Raw genomic sequence first — 24,869 nt, 5'->3', positions numbered from 1 at the left:
AATGTCCCCTCTGGGCCTACCCAGTGGTCCCAGTGGATCCCCAGGCCTGGCCAGTGTCCCCAGGGCCTGACCAGTGGGTCCCAGTGTCCCCCCAAAGCCTACCCAGTGGGTTCCAGCATATCCCCGGGCCCCCCCCAGCGACCCCCGGTACGTCATAACACCAAAGGCAAGCGGACAGGCGCTAAGGCCCCGCCGCCCAGTACACTCCTCCCCTTCGCTCTTCTATTGGCCAATATCACTGCCCGTCCCGCAACTGTCCCTTCTGAGTGGCTGATTTGAATTCGCAGAGCGCCCTCTGACTAGCGAGAGGTAGGGAGAAGCGCGACACGTGTCCCCGCCTTCCCGCTGCGATTGGCGGCGCCCTGGGGGCCCGTGGGCGGGGATTGGCTGAGGATTTTGGCGGGCCGCGCGGAGGTTTGAAAGGCGCGTTTGGGGCTGTCTTTGTGTCTCCTCAGCAGTGCCGGTCGCCGCCATGAAGCTCCAGGAGTTCGTGTCACCACTCCGAGTACGTGCGGCGCCCCGCCACCCTTCCCCGCCCCACGCACCTCCGCTCCTTGTCCCCTCAGGGTCTCCCCCCGGGTCCCCATCCCCCCCGCCTCAGGGTCTCTCCTCGGGTTCCTCTCCCCGCCCTCCTCCCCCCCGCCTCAGGGTCTCTCCCCGGGTCCCCGTCGTCTTCCCCCCCCGCCTCAGGGTCTCTCCCCGGGTCCCCGTCGTCTTCCCCCCCCGCCTCAGGGTCTCTCCCCGGGTCCCCGTCGTCTTCCCCCCCCGCCTCAGGGTCTCTCCCCGGGTCCCCGTCGTCTTCCCCCCCCACCTCAGAGTCTCTCCCCGGGTCCCCGTCGCCGCGCCCCCCCCCTCCCCCCTCAGGGTGTCTCCCACCCCCCCGCCTCAGGATCTCTCCTCGGGTCCCCCCTGCTCCTTCAGGGTCTCCCCCCGGGCCCCTCTCGTAGCCTCTCCCTCCGTTCCTCTGAGCTTTCCCACATCCACGTTCTCCTCACCCTCTCCCCCGGCCCCGAGATCCCCTCTCTCCCTTGGTACGGTGCAGGGGCTCCCAGCCGCCCGGGCCCGCTCCATCACACGCCCCCCCGCCTTGATCCCCTTCGACCCCTCCCCCGGTCACCTTCAGGAGCCCACTGCCCCTCACTGCCTCCGTTTCTCCCCCGAGCAGCCTGCGGATGAGAACTCCCAGGTGCCCAAGGGAGATGGCACCAAGAAGCAGCTCTCGGTGGAACACATCTACCAGAAGAAGACACAGCTGGAGCACATCCTGCTCCGGCCCGACACCTACATCGGCTCTGTGGAACTGGTCACCCAGGTACGAGAAGGGCCACGGGGCTAAGCCACTTGAACTCCTTGGTGCGGGCGAGAAGTCATTAATATCTGTTCATAAAGCACAAAACATCTGCTTTACAGACTGATGGCGCAGAAACGAAGGTGTATCTGGGGACTGATGTGTTATTTCTTACCTCCTTTTCAGCAAATGTGGGTTTTTGATGAGGACGTGGGCCTCAACTGCAGAGATGTGACCTTTGTGCCTGGCTTATACAAAATCTTCGATGAGATTCTAGGTAAGGTGACCTATTTGTTGGGTCAATGATTGACAAGTCATTAATGGGCGCTGAATGTCTAAGAAACTGGAAATAAATGTAAGAGCTTATCAAGTGTACTTTTATCTGGTTGTGCTGTTGACCGAGTAATACTTATTGCTTAATTTGGTGGATGGTGCTCACAGAGTACATGGTTTGCTGATTGTGCTTGGAAATATTGGATACTAATCCCCAATGTCCTTCCATTAATGCTGCTAAATAGTGAGCCATGCGTGGAATGATGGTGCACTCCATTACAAAACCAATTTCATTCAGCCCAAAATTCTCCCTTTTATGTTAACTTGCAGTACTCATCTTTATAACTTGCCAAATATTTGCATCCTGAGATTATGATTATTAGTAACATTGCATTGAATTTTTGTGCTCATTCTGCTGAAGACACTTTAGAGTTAATAGTTTTGTCTTGACTCAGAATGTAATATAAACAATAATCTTTCTGTTCTAGTCAATGCTGCAGACAACAAGCAGAGGGATAAAAACATGTCATGCATTAAGGTTACAATTGATGTGTAAGTTTGATTTCATTTTTGTTCGTTGCCTTCCCAATGCATGTGCGTTAATTTGCTGTTCTGCTAAGCTGGTGTGGTATTGGAGGGCTCTGCTATGGGGCCGGTCCAAGTTAGACCAAATGTAATTCACCAGTTGTGAAAGCCTTTTCCTTGCTTAGCCCCACAGTCTCTTACAGGGTGCTGAGTTGTGAAATGACTGCCTTTTTGTTGTTTTCTGTTGTGGCTGTTTTCCTCTCTTCTCCCTCTCAACTGTTTTATCCTGTCGTTGAGCATAGATAGAGGGTTTTTACATGTGGCAGTCCATTTCACAGATGGTATCCGCAGATCTGAGAATTTTGTTGTTGACTTGCTCTCCCTCTGCCGGCTGTTTCTGCAGCTGCTGGATGGAGATTTGCTCTTATGAAATGGTGGCCTTTCCCCAGAGCTTTTGTAGAACATTTGTTTCATAGCTCAATCATTTGCAGCCTTAAAAACACCTTTTTTTTTTTCCCCCCCTAGAGAGAATAACACAATCAGTGTATGGAACAACGGCAAAGGTATTCCAGTTGTTGAACACAAAGTGGAGAAGGTCTATGTGCCTGCTCTTATCTTTGGACAGCTACTAACATCCAGCAACTATGATGACAATGAAAAGAAAGTCACAGGTAGGGATGACTCTCAAATAGTCACTAATATTTCTGAGCAGCCTGTTCAGTTTTAATGTGTGAACTAAAAGGGGGGGAAGGGGGTCCTTGATGGAACATGAAAACAGCGTTCTGAATCCGTCAGACAGAGGTCTTCCCACTCTATTTTATAGTAATGGTACAAACATGGAGAACAGGAAAAATTCTCTTTGAATGCTCATCCCAATTAAGTGTGGATTTATAGTCACATACTGAGTTTGTAGGATATTGTTGCTTATTGACAGTTGTACTTGGATTGTGCTGAAGTGGCTGAAGTCTTGTTTGTCTGGAATTGTTTTAGATGGCTTTGAACAAAAGCAGTAACACAAGTCTGTTTTCCTTCTAATTCCAGGTGGGCGAAATGGTTATGGAGCCAAACTGTGCAACATATTTAGCACAAAATTTACTGTGGAAACTGCATGTCGTGAGTACAAAAAGTTATTCAGACAGGTATGAACACTTCTCATTTCAGTAAGGTTACACTGGAGATTTTCAAACAAGACCCTAAGTTTTTGTTTCAAAACTCTAGGTGCAAGTTGCATTCAGTACACCGTGATTAGAATAAATTTGGCCCACAGTTACTGTGCCACAAAATAGAATTCAGATAAATAACGAGCAGACATAATCAGAATCTAGTTTTTAACCAGTGAGTTCTTTTTAATTTGAAAGTATTTAAAACTCGTAAATCAGCTTACTGCTTTTAAAAACTAAGCTAGTTGTTCAGGTGTGTTAGACTTGCAACTCACAAAACCTCCTTTTCTCAGACCTGGACAGACAACATGGGAAAGGCTGGTGAAATGAAGCTGAAATATTTTGATGGAGAAGATTACACGTGTATCACTTTCCAACCTGATCTGTCAAAATTCAAAATGACAACGCTTGATAAAGACATTGTAGCACTAATGTCTCGAAGAGCATATGATATTGCTGGATCCACAAAGGATGTCAAAGTTTTCCTAAATGGACAGAGGCTGCCTGTGAGTGAACATTTAGAAGAAACTGTAATATCTGTATTTCTCATGTCATTTAAACAGATTTTTGTTGAAGAAATTTATGTCATTACACGTGTTAAAGGGAAAATTTGCATGAGTGATTTTGCTACCCACTTCCCAGGAAGATATGAATTAAGTATTTATAGGAGCTGTTATAAATTAATTGTCTGCTTTCGTCTGTATGCAGGTGAAAGGATTCCGCAGTTATGTGGACCTCTATCTGAAGGACAGAGTAGATGAAACTGGTAATGCGCTTAAGGTTATCCACGAGGAAGTAAATTCTCGGTGGGAAGTGTGTTTGACTTTAAGTGAAAGAGGCTTCCAGCAAGTTAGCTTTGTCAACAGCATTGCCACTACAAAGGTAACTCTTCCTTAGCTTACTTAGTCAAGCTAATGCCATATTCTTCATCATCAATATTCTTAGCTATTTTCAAATGTGTGTCTGTTAGTGAAAATGCTTAGTTGCTTAATGTTGCAAAGACTATGCTAAAAGTTTTAAACAGATATGCATGCTTTGTTTTAATGGCACCCCCACCATGTCTTTGGTCCCCTGTTCCCTTAGGGTGGCAGGCACATTGATTATGTCACTGACCAGCTTGTGACTAAGCTCATTGACGTTGTGAAAAAGAAGAACAAAAATGGAGCTGGAGTGAAGCCTTTTCAGGTACAGTGTCGGAATTTCCCCAGTGGAAAACACAACTCTGGCATTAATGCAAATTGTAACTACAGCTTAGTGCATTACTACTTTAATTAATACATATTTCTATTCTACAGACCATATATAGATAAGAAATTGCTAATTATAGAAGCCTCATATTGCCCAGTTCAAGCCAACTAACGGTCTTCTCTTTGTTTGGCCAATGTATTTTGTAATCAGAACACTGTAAGTCAGTGTAGATGGACTAAAACTTGGTATCTGCTAGACAATAACCTATTTGGGCTGAGAGCTGCTAATTCCTTGACGTCTCAAATCAGTAAACATTGCTCGTGAATGTTCATTAGCTGCCCTAAATTCTTTGAAGATATCTAGAAAAATTCAAAACCATGCATAGTGATAAATGAGTTTTTCCTTCCTGTGTCATTCTGACCAGCAAGTATCAGAATGCACTGCTGTTACCAAGGTGGGCTTGCATAATGTGTGATTACTGCTTGTATTTAATTCTAGGTGAAGAACCATATGTGGATTTTTGTGAATGCCTTAATTGAAAACCCAACCTTTGACTCTCAGACTAAAGAGAACATGACTCTGCAGGCAAAGAACTTTGGTTCAACGTGTAAATTGAGTGAAAAATTTATTAAGGGGGTAAGTACTGATACACAGATAATCACAATGTCTGTAAAACTACATCTTATGCTTAATGTGGCTAATATCTACTTTTGAAGCAATGTCATGAATTAAAGAAAATGTAACTTAATATTCTGTCATTGTTAAGGCTTTTCCCACAGTTGTTTGCGGTTATTTTTTGTATTGCAGGCAGTGGCCTGTGGCATTGTTGAAAGTGTCCTAAACTGGGTAAAATTTAAAGCTCAGAACGAGCTGAATAAGAAATGTTCAGCTGTGAAACACACCAAGATTAAGGGTGTTCCTAAGCTGGATGATGCCAATGATGCTGGTAAGTGGTTTACGTCCTTTGTAACCAATTCATTCAAAAACAGTTAAAACTTCTTCATTAGACAAAAGAATTGTCTCATAAGGAAAAATGCAAAAACCTGTAATTATAGTTTATCCCCATATTACAGTCCCATTTACTATGTTTATTCCCATTTACTATGTGCAGTGCAACAAAACTTGTATGTGTTAGAAGGTATTTGTTCTCATTCAGTTTGTGAGTATCCAGGCTTTGATTTCATTTCGTAATTGGAAAATTGACTTGATGTTTCTTTTATTTTTTAGGCAGCAAGAATTCTTTAGATTGCACGCTTATCCTGACAGAGGGAGACTCAGCCAAAACACTGGCTGTCTCTGGTCTAGGAGTGGTTGGTAGAGACAAATATGGAGTATTTCCCCTGCGTGGAAAAATACTCAACGTCAGAGAAGCTTCTCATAAGCAGGTTAGTTGGAAAATAGTTATAATCTACCTGTTAAAAGGCGCATTATGCTTTGCATAATGCAACAAAGCTCAGTCAACAGTATACTTATGAATAGCTTTAGATTTTCAGCTACATTTTAAGTGTGAAAAACAAGGTTTTTATTTTGTGTGATCTTTTCCAGATTATGGAAAATGCTGAAATCAACAACATCATCAAGATTGTGGGTTTACAATATAAAAAGAACTATGAAGATCAAGAATCTTTAAAGACTCTTCGCTATGGAAAGATTATGATTATGACAGATCAGGTTAGGTTCACTAAAATTGAAAATTGGGAGAGAAAAAAACACCACTTGAATACAGAGGAAAGAAGAAAAAAGTGCTACCTTTCTCCTACTGCCACTGTTGTACCTAATCCTCTGAATTTGTTTCTTTTTATCATGCTGTATTTTAGTGGGTCATAATGTCTTTTCAGCCACAAAACAGATAAAATAGAGGGGGAGAGCAGCATCGCCAGATAGCTAAATACTGTCTTTCCAGTCTGCTGATTCAAGGCCCTTGACCAGTCCTTGATACCTTCTTTCACCAAGAATGTGCCTTTACTGTTTCTCTTGGTTTTCTTAGGTTACACAACACGTGGTCACTTTTTTAGAAGTGAAAGTTAAAAGGGTCAGTTAGCTGGAATTATAGAATCATTTGCTGTTAAGGTAACAATTGTTAATTCCATCATGTCCCTGATATAATGTGTTGGGGTTTGTGGTGTCTTTTTTTTTTTTAATCAGGATCAAGATGGATCACATATCAAAGGTTTGCTGATAAACTTCATCCATCACAACTGGCCATCTCTTCTAAAACACAACTTTTTGGAGGAATTTATTACTCCCATCATAAAGGTAAGGGTTGGGTAGATGATAAGGTAAATGAGTAAAGATCCATTGGTCTAAATCTGCCTCTCATTTCACGGTTAAAATCTTTGTTGATTGTAGGTCTCTAAAAACAAAGAAGAAATTGCATTCTACAGCATTCCTGAATTTGAAGAATGGAAAAACAGTACACAGAACTACAATTCATGGAAAATCAAGTACTATAAAGGTTTGTAGAAAATGTAATATGTTGAAATTAAATGACCCAAGTAAAAGCATTCATGATTAAATTCAGTTAGCCCTGCTTTTGCAGAAAGGATCTTCCCTCCTAAGATACTCTGACTACAAATACATGCAACATAAAATACAAAAGTAAGAAAACAATAACATCTAACTGGATAAAAATCTCAGTAAAATCTCTCAAAATGGAACTAGAATATTGTGGATAACCATTCTTTCAGCCCTCTTAGGCAATTATGCTCAATTTTATGTGGTATTTTCCATAGAATGGTCCTTGTGTAGTGTTAGCACTGTAAGCTAAGTACTTCCGAATCGCCTAGTACCAATAAGAAAGTTGCCAACTGCAGAACAGTAGCTGTTAATCATTTTGGATATCTACAGGAGTTACAGACAAAACCCGAAAGTACAACATGCAACTGCTCACTTATCACTAAAAGCACAAGAATTACAGATACCTTACATCTCATTTTAAAGTCGTGTGTTTTCAGTAAGTCATCTTCATGCTATACATTTGTATGATGCATCACAGAAACTGGGCATGGTAAAATATTTCTTTGAACTGCAACTTAATTTAAGCAAGAAGTTATTAGGATTAACTAGTACTGTCTCTGCAGGTTTGGGTACCAGCACATCAAAGGAGGCTAAAGAATACTTTGCAGATATGGCTAAACATCGAATTGGCTTCAAATATTCTGGGCCTGCAGATGATGCTGCGATCACCCTGGTAACTAACACTTGATTTAATTGCTGACTTACTACCTTTGGTATTCTACTGCTTAGAGTGCTGTGTATTTTCTCTTAATATGCTCTTAAAGGCCTTTGGGCTTGAGACAATCTCTTTGTTACCAAGGCTACGGCTTTAGTCTAACCAGTAGAAGCAAATCTGTCCACAGACCTCAGGCCAAGAGTAGCCTTTTAATGATGGCTTTTAAATATAGCTCAGAACAAACTAATCACTACAAACCAATTGACATTTTCAGACACAACAGTAAATATTCCTTTAACATTTTTCTGCATGTTCTACTGCAGTTTTCTCCAAGTCAGACCTCCCTTTTCTCCCTCAGATTTTCTTGCAAAATGGTTCACCAGTGGATTAAAACAGTCCTTGCTTCTGTGAACTTCTTCACCTTCAGTAGCCATTGACTCCTAAGTATTCTGAGCTATTAGGCAATGCCAAAAAACCAAGTTTTTCCCCAAAATATAAATTTCCTCCAAAATCTCCTGTCGTTTTCCATTATTATGTTAAAAATCCATACATTTAAATCTAACTACCATGTTTCCTAAAGACTGGTGGAAATTATGCTCCTAATATATTTAGCTACAAGAAACTTTTATTGCATTTCTTGGGCTATTAGGTCAGCACATTTAGCATGTTATTCTCCTGGGTAAACTCTTCCTGTATGCTTTCTTTTTCCAAGTGAGCCAATAAGGCACACCACAGAATGTCCTGGAATTGAGTTACTTTTCATTTTGTAATACACAGGCCTTTAGCAAGAAGAAGATAGAAGAGCGAAAGGAGTGGCTGACTAATTTCATGCAGGATAGAAGACAACGGAAGCTGCATGGTCTGCCAGAGGTAAAAGGTTTACATAGATAAGGAAACTGGTTTCCTGTCTCTCCCTGGGGCTCTTCTCAGTGTCATTCTGGCATGCTAGAGCTGCACAGAGCTCAGTCAGGGAGTCAGTCACCTGATTATGGGACAGTTAAAACACTTCAGGATTTTGCAGAGCAGCTCCTTCTCTCACCAGTGTAGCCACATTATCAATTGTGCATCCGTGAATTTCACATTTAACACTTATCACTCAAATTACTTTATCAATAGGGAAATGATACCTTGAGCAGGGCTGCATGAAGATTTTATTTATCAAAAAATGGGCCTGCATCACAGGAAATGTTTCGCTTCACCATGCTAAGACTGTCAGCACTGGAGCTGTGTTTAGCTATTCTGACAAGGAGCTTCCATTTCAGTGAAACTAGCCAAGGATGTGCTAAGAAACAGATTAGACCTCATTAAAATTAAGGCAGTCTTGCACCTGTTTTTCCTAGGAATACCTGTATGGGAAAAATACTAATTTCCTGACATACAACGACTTCATAAACAAGGAGTTAGTGCTGTTCTCAAACTCGGATAATGAAAGATCAATCCCGTCACTGGTTGATGGTAAGTTATTTCAAGATCGTGATTCCACATAGTGCGTGCCCCAGCTCTTAATAAATGGGTGCTTGTATGTCATATCAGAATTGGGAAACCTGCTGAGTTTTCAGGGTCAGTGTTCTGAAGTTCATTTTCTGCTGTCCAGGTTTTTTAATCTTTGGATTAAATGTTTTGTCCATTTTGTAGTATATTATTGCAAGTACCTTACTCTCTGGGGCAGAATTTTTAGGTGTAGAAGCATGTCATAGTCTCTAGAGAGCAGAAGTGAAACACATCGTATGTTCTAATCACAAGGTCTTGTCTTTTTTTTTATACAGGTTTGAAGCCAGGTCAAAGAAAAGTTCTGTTCACTTGTTTCAAACGAAATGATAAGCGAGAGGTGAAAGTTGCTCAGCTGGCTGGTTCTGTAGCTGAGATGTCCTCATACCATCATGGTGAAGTAAGAACCTGGCCTTGTTGTGCAAAATGCTTTTTAAATGAAAGGCAAGCCTTTCTGTTGACTTAACAGTTAAGATGCCTCTAAAGCAGAACTAGATATTTGAGTATAAATACCAAAACAAAGTGACTGTATATCTCCTATTCTTCAACAAGAATTTAATCTGAGATTGGTTGGTCTGCCTTTCCTGCCTAGACTTTATGGGAATGTATTTTATTCAAAAAGTAGAACAAGAAAAAAAACCCCTTTATTTATGATAGATTTAGGCAGATGTTAATAGCCTTTCTACCTTGGTAAGGACAAGTTAAGCACTAAAACAAGCTTCCTTTTGGAGACTGACAGGATCTTTCACTGGAGGTTTCAAGAACAGCAATAACAGCAGTATATCTGTGGGTCACTGGAATATATCTAGTCACCCAGGCTAGACAGTCTTGGGATGTACTTTCCGCGAGTTTCCTCCAGTATTTTGAGTTTATCCTCTATATCAGTTCTGTTCCTGGTGTGAATTTTGGCTTTAACTTTGTCCGTTGAGTGAAGAATTCTGCATATTTAGCTTTGAACCTTCCTTTATTGCAGGCATCGCTGATGATGACCATCATTAACTTAGCTCAGAACTTTGTGGGCAGCAACAACCTCAACTTGCTACAGCCTATTGGTCAGTTTGGCACAAGGCTGCATGGTGGGAAAGACTCTGCCAGTCCTCGATACATCTTTACGCTGCTCAGGTCAGCATTAATGATTTCTTACAGTCTTAAATATTCTTAGCATATTACAAGACTCAATTTGACAGCAATTAGGATGAAAAATGAATGTGCTTCTTCCCTTTAAAAATTTGGACTACTTGCTCACTCTGAGTAGCAACAATTGAAGTGAGGTTTGGACACTAGGTTCAGGTATATAAACTTCGGTTATCATTCCAGAGAACAGAAAGGCACAGTGGAGAATATGGAAATGGCAGCAAAAACAAAGGGAGAAATTTGAGTAGGATAATAAAAAGCGAACCTGAGCTGGGAAAGCAAAGTTCTAATAGCTGAAAGTGCAGTGCTTTAGTCTCTGACCCAATGGTCACTTAGGTTGAACTTGGTCAAATCTGTTACTTGAGCACATGTATGGTTGTACTAAAGCAAGGTACAGAGAATTGGAGCCTTTCTGGACATTAAACGTTTAATTTAAATACTTCGGGTATGAGTTTAGGGCCCCATATAGCCAGTGGAACCTGTAGAGATGGGTGGAATTGCTGAAGATGCATCTGTTTTGAGTGTTACTCTAGAAGCCTGGTTTCCTCACACAGAGCCCCAGGCTGTATGGCTGTGGTTGGCTGATAGGAATAAACCCAATTTAGGTGTTTTTTTGTTTGTTTTCTGGAGGGTTCTTTTGGAATGGTGGTCACTGTTCTGTAAGGAGAATTGGGGCTTAAATTCTCTTTTCCATCCTAGTCCGCTGGCACGGTTGCTGTTCCCACCAGTGGATGACAATATCCTGAGGTTCTTGTATGATGACAATCAACGTGTGGAGCCAGAATGGTATATGCCCATCATTCCCATGGTGCTGATAAATGGAGCAGAGGGGATTGGTACTGGCTGGTCCTGCAAGATCCCCAACTTTGATATCAGGGAAGTTGTGAATAATATCCGTCGTCTGATGGATGGAGAAGAGCCATTGCCAATGGTAAATAATATATTTAAATTAAACAATGTCTCACTTGTTAGTTTATTCAGTGCGTTTTGGAGCATTTCATGCAAATGCTTAAAAACAGAAGCATCAACACAAAGCTGAATCCAGTGTTCTTTTCTGCTTAGCTTCCTAGTTACAGGAATTTCAAAGGCACAATAGATGAGCTGGGACCTAATCAGTATGTGATAAGTGGTGAAGTGTCTATCCTGGATTCTACAACCATTGAGATCACTGAGTTGCCTGTCAGAACATGGACACAGGTAATAGGGAATTTGCCCTAGAAATGTATAGTTTGCCCTGTAAAGCAAAAAGTGATTGGTGGGGTTTGGAGCTTTTCATCTTCATGGAAAACATGGGTCTGATTGATTCTTTCCTCAGACTTACAAAGAGCAAGTTCTGGAGCCTATGTTAAATGGGACTGAGAAGACCCCCTCACTAATCACAGACTATAAAGAATATCACACAGACACGACAGTGAAGTTTATAGTGAAGATGACTGAAGAAAAACTAGCGGAAGCTAAAGCAGCGGGGCTGCATAAGGTCTTCAAACTCCAAACAAGTTTAACATGCAACTCCATGGTATGTAACATTCTGCTGAAGAGAGTCCTTGGTGTAACTCAAAGCCTGTGTGGACAGCTGCCGTTGCTGCACGTAACAAAAATACTCTTTTGCAGTAACCTGTTCACTTTGATTTTTGTGCTGTTACTGGTTTTAAATCAGCTTTCTAAATATACCTTCAAAAGGTCAAAAGATTGGCTTGGGAATGGGCCCAGAGTGATAGGGTTTTGCCTGAAGGAGTCCAAGTGAGCTGAAATCGCATGGTTTAGAGACCTTTGTTGTGACAACAGCACTGCCACTGAATGTCTGGATTCTGACAATGTGTGAAGCTTGATAGCAAGATGTTTATCTGACAGAGAGCTTTAAGATTCAAGTAACCCTAACCCCACTATGTGTTTTCAAGAACTTTGAAACTCTAAAATTGTCTCTGCTGTTGTGTTTGCAAACTGAAGTAATTCCCAAAACACCACCAAGGTTTTATAATTTGTTGGCTAATAATTCAATTGTACTCTCACACCTGTGTTACAGGTAATTTTTAGTGGTTTTGGAAATCCGTTTTATCATCGTAACACCTGTGTTCTTTCATCTAGGTTCTTTTTGACCATGTTGGCTTTCTCAAGAAGTATGACTCTCCCCAGGATATTCTTAAAGAGTTCTTTGAACTCAGGCTCCGATATTACAGTTTGAGAAAAGAATGGCTTATGGGAATGCTAGGTGCGGAGGCTGCGAAACTGAGCAACCAGGCTCGTTTCATCCTGGAGAAAATAGATGGCAAAATTGTGATCGGTATGCATTGTTCTTGGTTACTTGGTTTGTGAAACTGGGAGAAGAGCTATAGGTGCTCTCTTGAGTTCTGTCAGCACCCCCTCAGCCCCGGACTGGCTCTTAACAAACCACACCAGGGCTTATCTTTCTGTTCCAGTAACATACAAGAGGAAAATGCTTCCCAAGTATCTTCAGTCTGTAGAGCATTATGTACATATTAATTAAAATGGGGTACTCATACAGCTTTCCTACTGTGTATTTGATGCAATTATGAGAGTAATTTTTTTAATAATTTAGCAGTAATTCCTATCTATTTCTGACTCAGTAGGAATAAGAGTTAAATACTGGTGGGGTTAAAAAGGGGCAGTGTTTTCTGTTCAAATGCATACATCTTAAGAACCTGTATCTCTGTGTTTTATCTTTGTGAACCTCCACAAAAATATTCCAAATCACGTTCTCAGTGGATTGGAGGTTCAAAGACAGACACTCAAGTTAACAGCATCTGAGAATCATGAGCTAGAAAAAGAAACAGATCTTTGTTCCCAGCATTCAAATTTTCCAATCAACTTTTCCACCTCAGTCTAAAAGGCAGTCTGTATTTCACTTGCATTCATGGAGGATGTAGCTAGACAAAGTGTCATAAGATGCTTTGTGGTTTGCGTCTGAAAGCAGCCCGATAATCCCAACAGCCCCTGTTTGTCTGACTTGACTCGGGAAGAGAAAGAATAATTCCCTTGAAATGCATTTTCTTGGGATTTTGTTCTAAGTAGTTCCAAGGCTGACAGAACTGGTTTCATTTGTATTTGTGTCTCATGGTTGATTGCTTCTGATAGCTTAAAAAGGAACAAATTCCAGCTGAAGCGTTTCCATTGGTTGGGGCCCTTATAGCATAAATTTCCCAGGTGATGTCTAATGAGGTGAAAGCTATACCAAAGCCTTTGAGTGCTATCAGGGTTATTTTGCTTCCACCTGCCTGCCTATTGTGAAACCTTTTTGATACCATCACACCTGTTTTTTTTCAAGTTCAAAAAATACTTAGGGCAAGGGAAATGCAGGTATGGAAATGAAAAAGAAAAATATTTATAGTGCTTTGCCAGGTGTTCCTGACAGGTATAGGAGCAATTCTGACCTGACAAGTCATTTGCTATTAGGAACTTTTTAGGTGTTATTTCAGGCTCTTCCACATGTCCCACCTCTGATGAGGAAATGGTATTTTAGAGCCCAGCAGGATGCTGAGCTGTTAGAACCCTGAGATCCAAAATTTTAAGCTCCTGTCTTTCCTAACACTGATGGGTAGTGGCCACTAAACATCCTGAAATGTCTCTTTACAGAAAACAAACCCAAGAAAGAGTTGATTAAAGTCCTTATCCAGAGAGGGTATGAATCGGATCCAGTGAAGGCTTGGAAGGAATCGCAAAACAAGGTAGCGCTTCAGTTATCCTCTCTAAACTGATCCAAACTGACCCCTGTCTCTGAAGGTCCATAGCTGTACGAAGAAACCCAAGTTACTTTTCTGTTTGTAGGGTCCAAGAGCTTATGTGTCTGGTATGTCTGTGACAGGAAACATAAGGCAAGCAAAAATCCAGCCTCTTGTTCAGAAGGCACTGAGACCTAGTCGTTTGGGTTTGAGTTTGTCAGGTCAAATCCTCTTGCCACAGCAATTTCTGCTGCCCTTTAAGGGTTTCCTTCTGCCTGTTGGGGAAGGGCTGTGAGGAAGATGACAGTTTTTAGCCTGAGGAGAGAGTATAGACTATCAAGACAGAGAGGCCAAATAGAGAAGAGCAAGAGAGATCTGGAGAATTGTTTTTGCAGATGGATTCCTCTGTGTGATAGCAGCTGAGGCTGTAAGAACTTGATCCATTTCTGAATTTTTCTCGAAGAGTCTGGGACACTGTAAGCACACAGAGTACCTGTGGTGCAGCCCAAACTGGATAGATTGCCCTACTCTTGTATGTCGATATACTTGTTGACAATGTTCGGTTTAAATCCACATTCAGGAGGAAGAGGAGGAGGAGAAGGAGGAGGAGGGGGAGAGTGACAAAGAGTCATCTGCGGCTACTGGACCAGACTTCAACTATCTGCTGAACATGCCCCTTTGGTATCTGACTAAGGAGAAGAAAGATGAGCTCTGTAAGCAGAGAGATAACAAAGTATGTTCCTCCTTTTTCTTATAAAAGCATTGTTGTTGGGTTTTTTGATGGTGAATTCAAATATGTGACTAACAATTATAAACTGTGATTCCCTTTAGGAACAGGAGCTGGGAAACTTGAAGAGCAAGAATCCCTCTGATCTGTGGAAGGAAGACCTTGCTGCCTTTGTTGAAAAACTTGATGTATGTCAGTGTTCAGTGCAGATGACCAACTTTCTCGTGGTCTTATTCACCAGCTCTTTATTGACTTTTTTTTTTTCATAATAAGGAACCTAAAAATAACTCCTATGTCTTGCACTCATTGAGGAAAATGAAAGCTTTCATCGCCTTCCTAGCTCGGATAGGAGTAGCACTGCTTTTGCCAGGGAGTCTAAACACCAAGGTGGTCAGTTACCAGTCTGAGTAGTGAAGAGGAGCTTTAGGAGGGCTTGAGAGAGAAAACTAGTACTAGGATGTAGTCTGAAGAGATGCAGATCAAAGGGCTTTTTGGACACTGAAAAGGTGAGGGAGGAGCTGGGCTTTACTGAACAGAGCCCAAATTGTGGGTGAACGTCTGTGCACAGTCACACCTGGTCACTGCCTGTGTCTCTTTGTACTCCCCAAATAACTGAACTGTAGCTCTGGCTTAGATCGTTGCTTGGAAGTGTGCAAATCTGTAGTGGTATGGGCAGCTGCATTTAAACTATCAGCAAGTAAAATCAGGAAATCTATCGGCAAGTACAGAGTGCTTTACTGCAAGGGCTGCGATGGTGGGTTTTTCAGTAGTACATTGTTTCTTCTGTTTTCTCATGGCTGTATTTTTTTATGCTCGCCGCTGCAGGCAGTGGAAGCCAAGCAAGCTGAGGATGAGACGGCAGTGCTTGCTGGTAAATCTTTAAAGGTGAAAGGAGGGAAAACGAAGGTGAAGGCGGCACAGCTGTCAACAGTAATGCCATCATCTTGTGGCATAAGGGTTGTTCCTCAGATAACTGCAGAGATGAAGGCAGAAGCAGAGAAGAAAACTAAAAAGAAAATAAAGGTAAAAAGGAACATTCTGTATGCTTAATCTTTCTTTACATCCTTTTCACTACAGTCCTAAAGAGATGCTAGTTCTTGTTAGCTGAACTTGTCCTGATGAAGCAGCTGTTCAGGGAGAGGGACAGGATCTTAGGATGTGGGAAACCCCAGAAATGGGCGTTTCTCAGTCTGAAGGAGAATGGGTTCACTAGTGTACCAGAAGATGGCTTAGAGGGAAACCTTTTGGCAAGAGCATATATCACACTGTCAGAGATGGGCTGATAACTTAGAAATGAAAAGGCACATGCAAGTAAGATTGTTCTAGGTGTCTTGGGGGTTTTATGAATCCTCTAGCAGGCAGGAAATGCAGCTAGTAAATTTGTTTCTCTAGAACAGCTTTTGCATTTCCAGTAGCGCTTCAGCCACTTAATGCCATTATTGTTCTCTACATCAAAGACATAAAGAAGATGTAACTCTTTTTATAGTGCTAGTTGAAATCATGCCATTCAGCCATTTGCAACATAGAAAACTAAAACTGTCCCCTCACCCGTTTTGACCTGTAAGCCAGACACACTGCTCCTTTCCTACAGATGGTTCAATCTAAAAGTTTTTCCAAATAATTTGCACTGTTGTTTTTAACCCACCCTGTCCAATTCTGCATCCTCAACACACCCTAGAGCCACACCGTCAGCACACAAAGGCGGTACCAAAGCGCTCTCAGGAGCAGGGACAGAGTTCCTGTTTTTGTTAATGTTGGATTTTGCATTTTAAGTCACCTGATCTGGGGACAGAGCATGTCTGATTTACTTGGCTGTAATCAATTTTACATGCTGTTTGTTTCACAAACTCAGATTTCTTGTATCACTTTCATACACCTAAAACAAGCAGCTCCTTTCTCCGTTACCCTGTGTGCCCCTTCTAATTGTCTGAGCTGATTTGCTATCTGTTTGCTATCTGCTTGTGTCTTCAGAGTGAAAAAGCTGAATGTGATGAGAATCAAGAAGAAAACACATCGGGAGACAAAGAGCCTTCAGCCCTTAAGCAGAAGTTACAGCACAAGCTTCTTAACGCTGAGCGAGGTAAATGCTTTTCCGTGTTATTCCATCAATGGAAAGTGAGGGAAGGGTTGTCAATTTGGTTATCTGACCTCTTCCTGAATGTGATGAGTAACATCTAGGTTCAGTATTTTTGGAAAAAATAGGTGAATGTGATCCTGGATAACAGTCAAGCAGGATAGATGACTATTTCCCTGTGATGTTTAAGCCAGAATTCTCTGAATTTAGTGATATATTTCTAAGCTGAGCTTTAACTGCTCAGCCTGGAGCATGTGTGGCAGTTCACAGGTTCATCCTACCTCCCAATATTTTTCAGGTGCTAAGAGACAGGCCACTCTACCATTTAAGCCATTAAAGAAAATGAAGAAACGAAACCCTTGGTCTGACTCAGGGTCTGATTCAGGGTCTGACTTTGAGGTGCTGCCTCCTCCAAGAGAGAGAGTGGTTCGCCAAGCAGCAGGTGAGTGGCGACACAAACGCAGAAGAGGGGCAGTTGGTGGAGGACAAAATTGAACAGACTATTTAGAGAGCTCCCAGAGTCTGAGATCCCAGCCAGAAATAATTAAGAGGCTTATTTATTTTACTGTACATAACTAAATATTTCTACCATTTGAGCAGATTTTCACCATGCTTTTCAAGGAAAAGCAGAAAAGGGGCAACTAGAGAAATAAGGTTATTGGTTGTAATTGCACAACTGTTTTGACATACAAAATGCGTTGTTGGTAAGCGTGCACGGAGTACACTTGTGATTTGGAGTCGTCTTGCTGGCAGTCTCAGTATCTGCTTGTTTTTATTCAGATCTTTATTTTTTAATAATTGCAGCTAAAATATTGAAAAATAAACTGAGATGCATGTTGCCAAATGTGTAAAATAATACATCTGTGTCATTTCACCAGCCAAAGTCAAGATCGAGATCAGTTCGAGCTCAGATTCAAATCTCTCCAGCTCAGATGAGGAGCCTGAATTTCAGGGGAACAGTGAAAGCAACACTGAATCTGACACAAACTCAAAAGAAAAACCTCCCAAGCCCAGAGCTGCTCCAAAGTGAGTATTTCTTCACGTAGTCACTAGAAGTTAGCTGTACTTCTGGTGTTAATGCTATATAGAAATTAATAGTTCTTTTTCTTCAGTGCATCTATCTCTTTTGTATGCGCCTTATATTGTATCGTAGGTTAAAAGAATACTTGGGGTTTTGTGTTCTAGGGAAACCACTGAAAAAGCAGCTAAAGCTCCCAAGCAAAAGGCAGTGCAGAGTGCTATCCCTGGTGAGTACAGGACCTAAACCTCGCTGATTTTCCTAAAACCCCAGGAGAGTGCACGGGGCATTCTGTCAGCGTTCAGCGCTGGTCAAAGGCAGACATTAGTCACAAGATCTTACCAAAAAAAATTCAGTGTTGGCGTACAAGCTGGTTTCAGTGCCCCAGACTTCTGACTTAAATTTGGATTAATCCAGATGTAATAGTTCTTTATAAGAAGTGGATCAAAATCATTTTCTTCTGTTCTAATATTTATGGCCAGAGTAGATGATTTGACTCTTCTCTGCTTTCTTTACTCAGTTCAAGTCCAAGATGTTGCTAACGAAGATGTGAGTCAAGCTCCCGCAGCTCCTTCTGTCTCTGTTCCTCACAGTAAGGCTGTAGCTGAAAAATCTGCGGCAGCAAAGAAGGCCAGTGCCCCTAAAAGTAAAGCGAAGCTGGGTACGATCATTTTTAGATAAACGGTTATTATTCCTGTGGGAAACAAATTGAGGGATTTTACTCGGTATTCAGAGGCCTGAATAACTTGGAGTTTTCACTTCAGAAAAGATCTGAGGTTTGTGGCAAAGGTTTTCTAGTTGTCATTTTTAAAGAAGTCTGTTTCCAAACATATCATGTTCTAGTTCATCTCAGACATGCTTGAAGGGAGTGAATTTTAGTTTGGGAACAGGAAAAGTGAATGCTTCCTACAGTGCTGTGTAATACTTGGCAGAAACAATCCAAGTGGAATTTGTGTCTTGCAGTCAATGTTCTACTTCGTGTCTTTTTGGAGAAAAAAAAAAAAAAAAAAAAGCTGCTTTGGGGTAGCTTGATCTATTTAGTGCTAGCTCAACCTCATAAATCTACAGCATTTGACTCAGGTTTTTTTTGAATGTAACTGCCCAGACTCTTTGTCGAACTTTGAAAGCTGTTTTGCATATTCCATCACTAGCTGGTTTTGATCCCAGCAGGAAAATAGCATGTTACTTCACAGCAAAATAGCTGTTTCTTCCACTTCTAAATTGAGAGCGCCTATTATCATTCAGAAATGGCCTGCTCGTTTCAGCTGAACTTGGGAGGCATGCTTTCAAGATGCTGTTAAAAAAATATCAAAATACAGGTAAGAAAGAGCTCCACAAGGAAGTGCTTAGTATAGATGGCAAATTCATTCCTTTCCTGTGCAAAAGTTTTGAAGGTGTAAGATTGGTTAACAGCCTTCAGAGTTCAGGACTTTTTCCATCTGAAATAGGCTGTAAATTGCTTTGGCTACATTTTAATTTGATCCTCTAAACATGGTGGAACTAAGCAGATAAACAACCTCCTAACTCATAATTTTGGTAAAGAGTAATCTTTCTAGAAAACCGTGCTTCAAAACGAGACAACCTGCGAGCGAGAAGAGGGGAGAGGCAGCAAAACGAGGGTTTAAACGCTGAGTTCTGTTTCAGATAACCAGCCGTCCATCATGGATGTTCTGGGCAAGAAAAAGGCTGCACCCAAATCCAGCAAGGCGGCGGCGAAGGAGGGATCCCAGGGCTCCAAGGCCAAAGGAGTGAGCGATAAGAAGCCTGGCCAGACCAAGGGGCAGAAAGTTATCAAAAGGCAGCCAAACCTCTTAGATTCAGATTCAGATTCAGATTTTGGCTTGAAGATTTCCAAATCGGTTGCAGCAAAGGTTTGTACCCTGCCACCCTGCTTGAGCCAAGGGGGTGCTGCGGAGCCTGGTGCCAGTTATTCTGGCAGAAGCAGCGTGGCGGAGGTAGAACCTCCAGTGTGTTGCCCCCCTGTCTTTATTGCCAGGGGTGGGGAAGGTGGGTGAGGAGGGGGGCTGGGCACACCTACGCTGCCCCAGGGTGTTGGCTTGGTCTCACCAGCCCGAACCGCCACCTGGCCCTGACACAGTGGCACGTTTTGGGCTGACTGAGTGTTCCCTGATTCGCTGCTTCGTGATGCTTTCCCTCCAGAAATCCAAGCTGGATGATGACGACGACTTTACTGATTCAGCTGCTGGTGCGAACAGCCCCGTCGCCGTGCCCCGTACCAGGCCTGGACGTCTCAAAAAGCCCATCCAGTACACAGAAGACTCTGATGAGGATGATAGCTTTTGATATTTTTTTTTTAAATGAAGATTTTAAACTGCTGATCCAAACTGATCTGCAAACTAGCCTTGAGGAGAACCCTTGACAAGCTCATCACCAAAACACAACACCTCAGACTACGAAATCTTTTCACTGAACTGAAGCCAGTCCAAAATGTTAGAAGTGAATAGAGCTCTGTTTTTCTTGGGTTTATAAATAAGTTAATTTCCTTCAACAGGAATACCCCCAGCTTCTTGTGAGCACTGGCGCCGTGTGCCCGGCTGGTGCCACCTCCCTTTTACCCTTTACGTAGCTGGAATCTCTTAACACTTGGTGGTCATTTTAATGTTAAAGCAGACTTTAAAACATATGAAATCCTTTAAAATATGTAACAAAACTGGTTTTAACTCCCCAACCAGAGTGCCGTGCCACGTGAGGCGCAAGCATTTAGAACTCCATGCTCGTGTTTTTCTTTTTGGCAGCCCTTTATGTCTGTGTAAGCCCCTGTGGCTCAGCCTCTGCCATGTTGTTTTAGCTTTGGGGTTTTAAATTCAGCTTTGGTAATGGAGGTTTGCGCGGACTTGTCTCCGCTCTGCACTCGGTGTTGGCAGTTTTATCTTCTGTCGTGCTGCCAAGAAACCGCGTGTTCAGCCCAGGGGTCATCCTCAGGTAAGATGCTTGGGACTGCCGGTGCCTTGTGCTGCTACAGAGCTGAACGGGCGTCTCGGCCATGCCAGCGGAGTGAGACGGGCTCTTGGACAGACGGGCAGGACAGACACCACCCAAGGGTTTTCACTTGATCCATGGGATCCTGCAGGAGAGCCGGCTGGGAAGCAGCAGGTTCCCCCTATAGTGAGCTTCTCCCCTGCCATCCTTGGCACCGGAAGAGACTCGTGCAGAGCGGCAGCGCAAACCTCCTCCTGCCCGGCTGTTCTTTGGGACCAAGAATTTCCCTCGGTGTCTGCGTGACCGCTGGCACGGCATGCACTGTCCCCTGCAAGGGGAGGCCTGTTTGTCACCTCGGTGGTGGCACTGGGTGCTCAGACCTTCCACTGCTCAGGTTCCTCAGCAGAAGCAGGGAAGTGTCACCTTCCCCTTCCCTTTGTGGTACTTCACCGGAGTGTTTATCTAGTTGTGTTTTGCTTTTTCGTGCAGCTGTTTCTGTAGCACCATTTCTTCATTATGTAAATATTTTCTGTGCTTTTCTTGCTGTCCTGAGTTTCTGTGCTTGTAAGTCTTATGTGATAAAAAGTAGTTTTACACAAGCTTTCTTCAATAAAAAAGGAGTTGCCTTCAGCAGCCTGTTCTCTCTATTTTTCCTTGCGCCGGCTCCCCAGAGCCCTGGAGTGTCTGCGGGGAGTACTTGAAGCGCTGTTCTCCGGAGCAAAAGGCCATTGGCTGCTCTGCTGCCGAGACCGGTCCAAGTGGGTCATCCCCACCGTCCAACCACACCTGGTATTTCTGAGGTGGTTTCCAGTGCTGCCGATTTAGCCAATTTTGGCATTACCAGAATGATCACAGCAGAGCTTGCGTTGGGCCGCTGGGTGCTGAGGGCTTGGCACAAGCTCTGCTCCGTGCAGGGCTGGCCCAGACACTCGCCGTGGCCTGCAGCCACCTAAGGAAGGTGCTGGGGAAGAGCTGCAGGAGCCGCATCTCTGCTACTTCCCCCTTGGGCACCTGTGGCCGGGAGCTGCCGCTTGGGCACTCGGCCAGGGGAACCCGGTGCCATCGGCTGGTCCTACTGGTGTCCCACCTGCCCGCTGGGACGGCTCGGGTGCTGCCCGCTCTGTTTCCCTGCCGGTCCCTCGTTGCGAGGCTGTGGCTCTGCAAAACCACCGGCTGGATGGACCCGCTGCCCTACGCCGCCGCTGAGGTTCCCAAATTCGTGCCAAGACCCCTGTGGTACCTGGCACCTGCCCCATGTTCCGCTGCTGCGCCGGCCGCGGGTGAACAGTGGCTGAAGTTGCTGCTGCTGCTGCCCCACGCTCCCGGGCCAGGGGGTTTCACTCGCCAGCAAAGGGTTTGTGCTCTGGGCTGGAGTTGTGCCCCGGGGGGCTGCTGCTTGCCAGGGGGCTGGCATCGGGCTCGGCTCCTGCAGAAATCTGGGGTCAGTGCACGGGATCCCCACGGTGGGAGGGATCTGGGTCACCAATGAAGCCCTGGGGGACAGGTGGCATGTCCTGTGTCCCCACATGTGGGTGCGCAGCACCCCGGGGCCTCCAGAGCGGCATGGACACCGCCAAAACGCACGGCACAGGGCTGGCGTGGGGCTGCCGTCGTGCTGGCAGGCACCAGGAGCCGGTGGTGGCCGCTGGGCTGGCACTGGGGGACGAAGGACCCAGCTGTGACACCCACCTCCGGCCCCGTCCCAGGCTGGTGGGTCACCGCACACAGGAGCTGAGGGCTGCAGGAGCAACGGGCAAACCCCCGGGCCCCCTCGGCCCCCTCCGGCTGTGGTGCGGCACTCGGGCGCGGGCACTATCGGTGCCACCGAGGTGCTTTGCTGGAACCCAGTCAAGTGTGGAAAGCGCTGTCAGATTTTCCACTGCCGGGCTCTGGAGAGCATCTCTGGCGCGTCCCTGCCGAGGGGCCGTGCTATTTACGGCTCCCCTTGCTACAAGCGCGCCAGAGAATCCCTTGTCACAACTCACCCAGCAAAGGGCAAAGCCATGGCCACACCGCGCCGGCCGCGGAGCTGCCCCCGTAACCCCGGCGTCACCCCAAATGTATGTATAGAGCCAGCGGTGTGAGCATGAGCACACAGAGGCAGCACCGCAGCGTCCCTCCCTCCCTCCATCAAAATCTCCCTGACTGGGGGCGCTGGGGATGCTGAGCGCTGCTGGAGGGGGTGCTGAGCTGTGGGGCAGTGGGCACCACTGTGGACATCGCACGGTCCCCGAGGGGTGAGGAGGGCCCAAGGGTGACCCGTGTTGGCCAGGGCTCTGCTCCAGTTAGCAGAAAGGGAAAGTGAGGCGCAGGCAAAGGCCCCCCCATGCCAGGCAGGGGCGATGGGAGCCCCGACACGCAGCTGCCGGGCAGCACGGCCAGCGTGGCTCTGCCTGCCAGCACATGCCGGAGCCGGGGGCAGCCCAGGACGGTCCATGGGACCCCCGGTGGCCCCGACAGCCTGGGCACAGCATCCCAGAGCGGGGACGGTGCCAGCCAGGAGCATCCCCCGGGCACGGTGCCCCAGGCAAGGCCGCGGGGCCAAATGCAGCCGGTGCAATGGGCTGTGCCGGGGCCAGGGAGGCGATGCCAGCACCGGGGGGGCCTTCTGGGGGCCGAGTGCTGCGGCTTGGGACCCTGAGGCCCTGGGGCGTTGGGTAGGCCAAGGAATGGGGGAATTTCTGCATGGGGGGGGCCGCTGCCCCCTGCACCAACCTGTGCCCCTGGGAAGCTGCTGGCCCCGGGGCAGGGGCAGGGTTTGTCCTTGAGGCCCCCCCCCCCCCCGGCAGAGCCGAGCCCTTCCCTCCCCTCCGGGTGCCCCTGTGGCTGCTCTGTCTCTTTAAAAGGCCTCCAGGCGTGGCTGTGGGACCGTCATCCCAGCCCCGCCGGACAAGGGACCGGACAGTCCTGAACAGTCCTGGACAGCTGGCGCCAGCCGCGCCTGGACCGCAGCCTCCGCAGGTACCAGGGTGACCCCGCCAGGCTGGGGGGCTCAGGGGATCCGGGGGGTCCAAGGGATGAGGAAGCTGCTGGTCCTGCCCCAGCTGGTGTCCTTGGCCCCATCTCAGGGGGGGGAGCGAGTCCTGGGGCACAGCAGAGGCCTGGGGACGCTCGTGACAGGGATGAGCTGGGTTGGCACTGCCTGGGCACCCTCCTGGGAGTGGGGACAGTGCGATGCGTTTGATGGGGGCATGGAGGATGGTGAGCTGGAGGGGGCCGTGCTGCCCGCTGGGGTCCATCCTGGTGGGAACAGCATCCCCCAGCGCTGACCCCGCTCCCGCAGCGCGGCCATGGGCGAGTGGGGCTTCCTCAGCTCGCTGCTGGACGCGGTGCAGGAGCACTCGCCCATGGTGGGGCGGTTCTGGCTGGTGGTGATGCTCCTCTTCCGCATCCTGGTCCTGGCCACCGTGGGCAGCGATGTCTTTGAGGACGAGCAGGAAGAATTCGTCTGCAACACGCAGCAGCCGGGCTGCAAACCCGTTTGCTACGACGCCGCGTTCCCCATTTCCCACTACCGCTTCCTCGTCTTCCACGTTGTCGTGCTCTCAGCCCCCGCCGCCCTCTTCGTCATCTTCGCCGTGCACCAGGCAGCCAAGCCGGGGCGCGGGGGGGCCCCCGGTCAGCGTGCCCGGCGCCTCCAGCCCTTCTACGTGGGCAGCGTGGTGGCTCGCATCGCTGCCGAGCTGGGCTTCTTGCTGGGGCAGGCGCTGCTCTACGGCTTCAGGGTGCAGCCGCTCTTCGTCTGCCGCCGGCGGCCCTGCCCGCACCGCGTCGACTGCTTCGTCTCTCGCCCCACCGAGAAAACCGTCTTCATCCACTTCTACTTCGTGGTGGGGCTGGTCTCGGCGCTGCTCAGCCTGGCCGAGCTCGCCCACCTCCTACGCAAGGGCCCCCCGCCCCGGGCTGGGTGCTGCCACCGGCCCCAGGAGCGGGCACCGGCCCCCGGGCAGCCGGCGGGGGTCCTACAGGAGCCCAGCTGCCCCCCCGGCCCCCCGCTGCGTGGGGACCTGACGGTGTAGCCGGCCTCTGGCTGCCATCGCCGGCACGAGTTGTGGCCGTTCTCAGCCCGTGCCAGGGGTGCACGGCTGTGCCATGCCCCGCTGCCCCCGGTTCCTGTCGTGGGCGGCGGATGGGCCTCACCCGGCAGCTGCTGGGAAAAAAAATACGGACAAAAGGAAAACAAACAGGTCCCATCCCTGTGCAGC

The 24,869-nt window shown here is 46.2% G+C and overlaps 2 protein-coding genes across 2 annotated transcripts; both read left to right on the top strand.

Annotated features, from left to right (window-relative positions):
• Positions 1 to 359: 359 nt before the first annotated feature.
• TOP2A (DNA topoisomerase II alpha) lies at positions 360 to 21,297 on the top strand. Its single transcript, XM_055789970.1, has 35 exons — positions 360 to 505; positions 1,166 to 1,312; positions 1,475 to 1,565; positions 2,050 to 2,113; positions 2,612 to 2,757; positions 3,128 to 3,225; positions 3,540 to 3,752; positions 3,955 to 4,128; positions 4,330 to 4,431; positions 4,933 to 5,070; positions 5,242 to 5,380; positions 5,662 to 5,819; positions 5,980 to 6,105; positions 6,580 to 6,690; positions 6,784 to 6,889; positions 7,515 to 7,624; positions 8,384 to 8,476; positions 8,947 to 9,061; positions 9,373 to 9,494; positions 10,068 to 10,216; positions 10,928 to 11,159; positions 11,291 to 11,425; positions 11,544 to 11,744; positions 12,314 to 12,509; positions 13,820 to 13,911; positions 14,486 to 14,638; positions 14,737 to 14,820; positions 15,458 to 15,655; positions 16,604 to 16,712; positions 17,005 to 17,148; positions 17,585 to 17,732; positions 17,892 to 17,953; positions 18,245 to 18,385; positions 19,369 to 19,595; positions 19,885 to 21,297. Exons 1-35 carry the CDS (start codon positions 473 to 475, stop codon positions 20,026 to 20,028), a joined length of 4,701 nt encoding a protein of 1,566 aa, XP_055645945.1. The 5' UTR covers positions 360 to 472; the 3' UTR covers positions 20,029 to 21,297.
• Positions 21,298 to 23,545: 2,248 nt separating this feature from the next.
• GJD3 (gap junction protein delta 3) lies at positions 23,546 to 24,851 on the top strand. Its single transcript, XM_005232684.3, has 2 exons — positions 23,546 to 23,625; positions 23,948 to 24,851. Exon 2 carries the CDS (start codon positions 23,955 to 23,957, stop codon positions 24,681 to 24,683), a length of 729 nt encoding a protein of 242 aa, XP_005232741.2. The 5' UTR covers positions 23,546 to 23,625; positions 23,948 to 23,954; the 3' UTR covers positions 24,684 to 24,851.
• The last annotated feature ends 18 nt before the right edge of the window (positions 24,852 to 24,869 follow it).

This window comes from Falco peregrinus, chromosome 18 (assembly GCF_023634155.1).
Source record: "Falco peregrinus isolate bFalPer1 chromosome 18, bFalPer1.pri, whole genome shotgun sequence".
Lineage (NCBI taxonomy): Eukaryota > Metazoa > Chordata > Aves > Falconiformes > Falconidae > Falco > Falco peregrinus.
This window is presented reverse-complemented; position numbering and strand designations above follow the sequence as displayed.

What these genes read in the sequence shown, in the direction of transcription:
- TOP2A (XM_055789970.1), top strand. Translation starts at nt 473, where the DNA reads ATGAAGCTCCAGGAGTTCGTGTCACCACTCCGA. An exon ending in ACAGCATTGCCACTACAAAG is followed by an intron (nt 4,129 to 4,329) that starts GTAACTCTTCCT and finishes CTGTTCCCTTAG; the next exon opens with GGTGGCAGGCACATTGATTA. An exon ending in AAGCCCAGAGCTGCTCCAAA is followed by an intron (nt 17,733 to 17,891) that starts GTGAGTATTTCT and finishes TTTGTGTTCTAG; the next exon opens with GGAAACCACTGAAAAAGCAG.
- GJD3 (XM_005232684.3), top strand. Translation starts at nt 23,955, where the DNA reads ATGGGCGAGTGGGGCTTCCTCAGCTCGCTGCTGGACGCGGTGCAGGAG.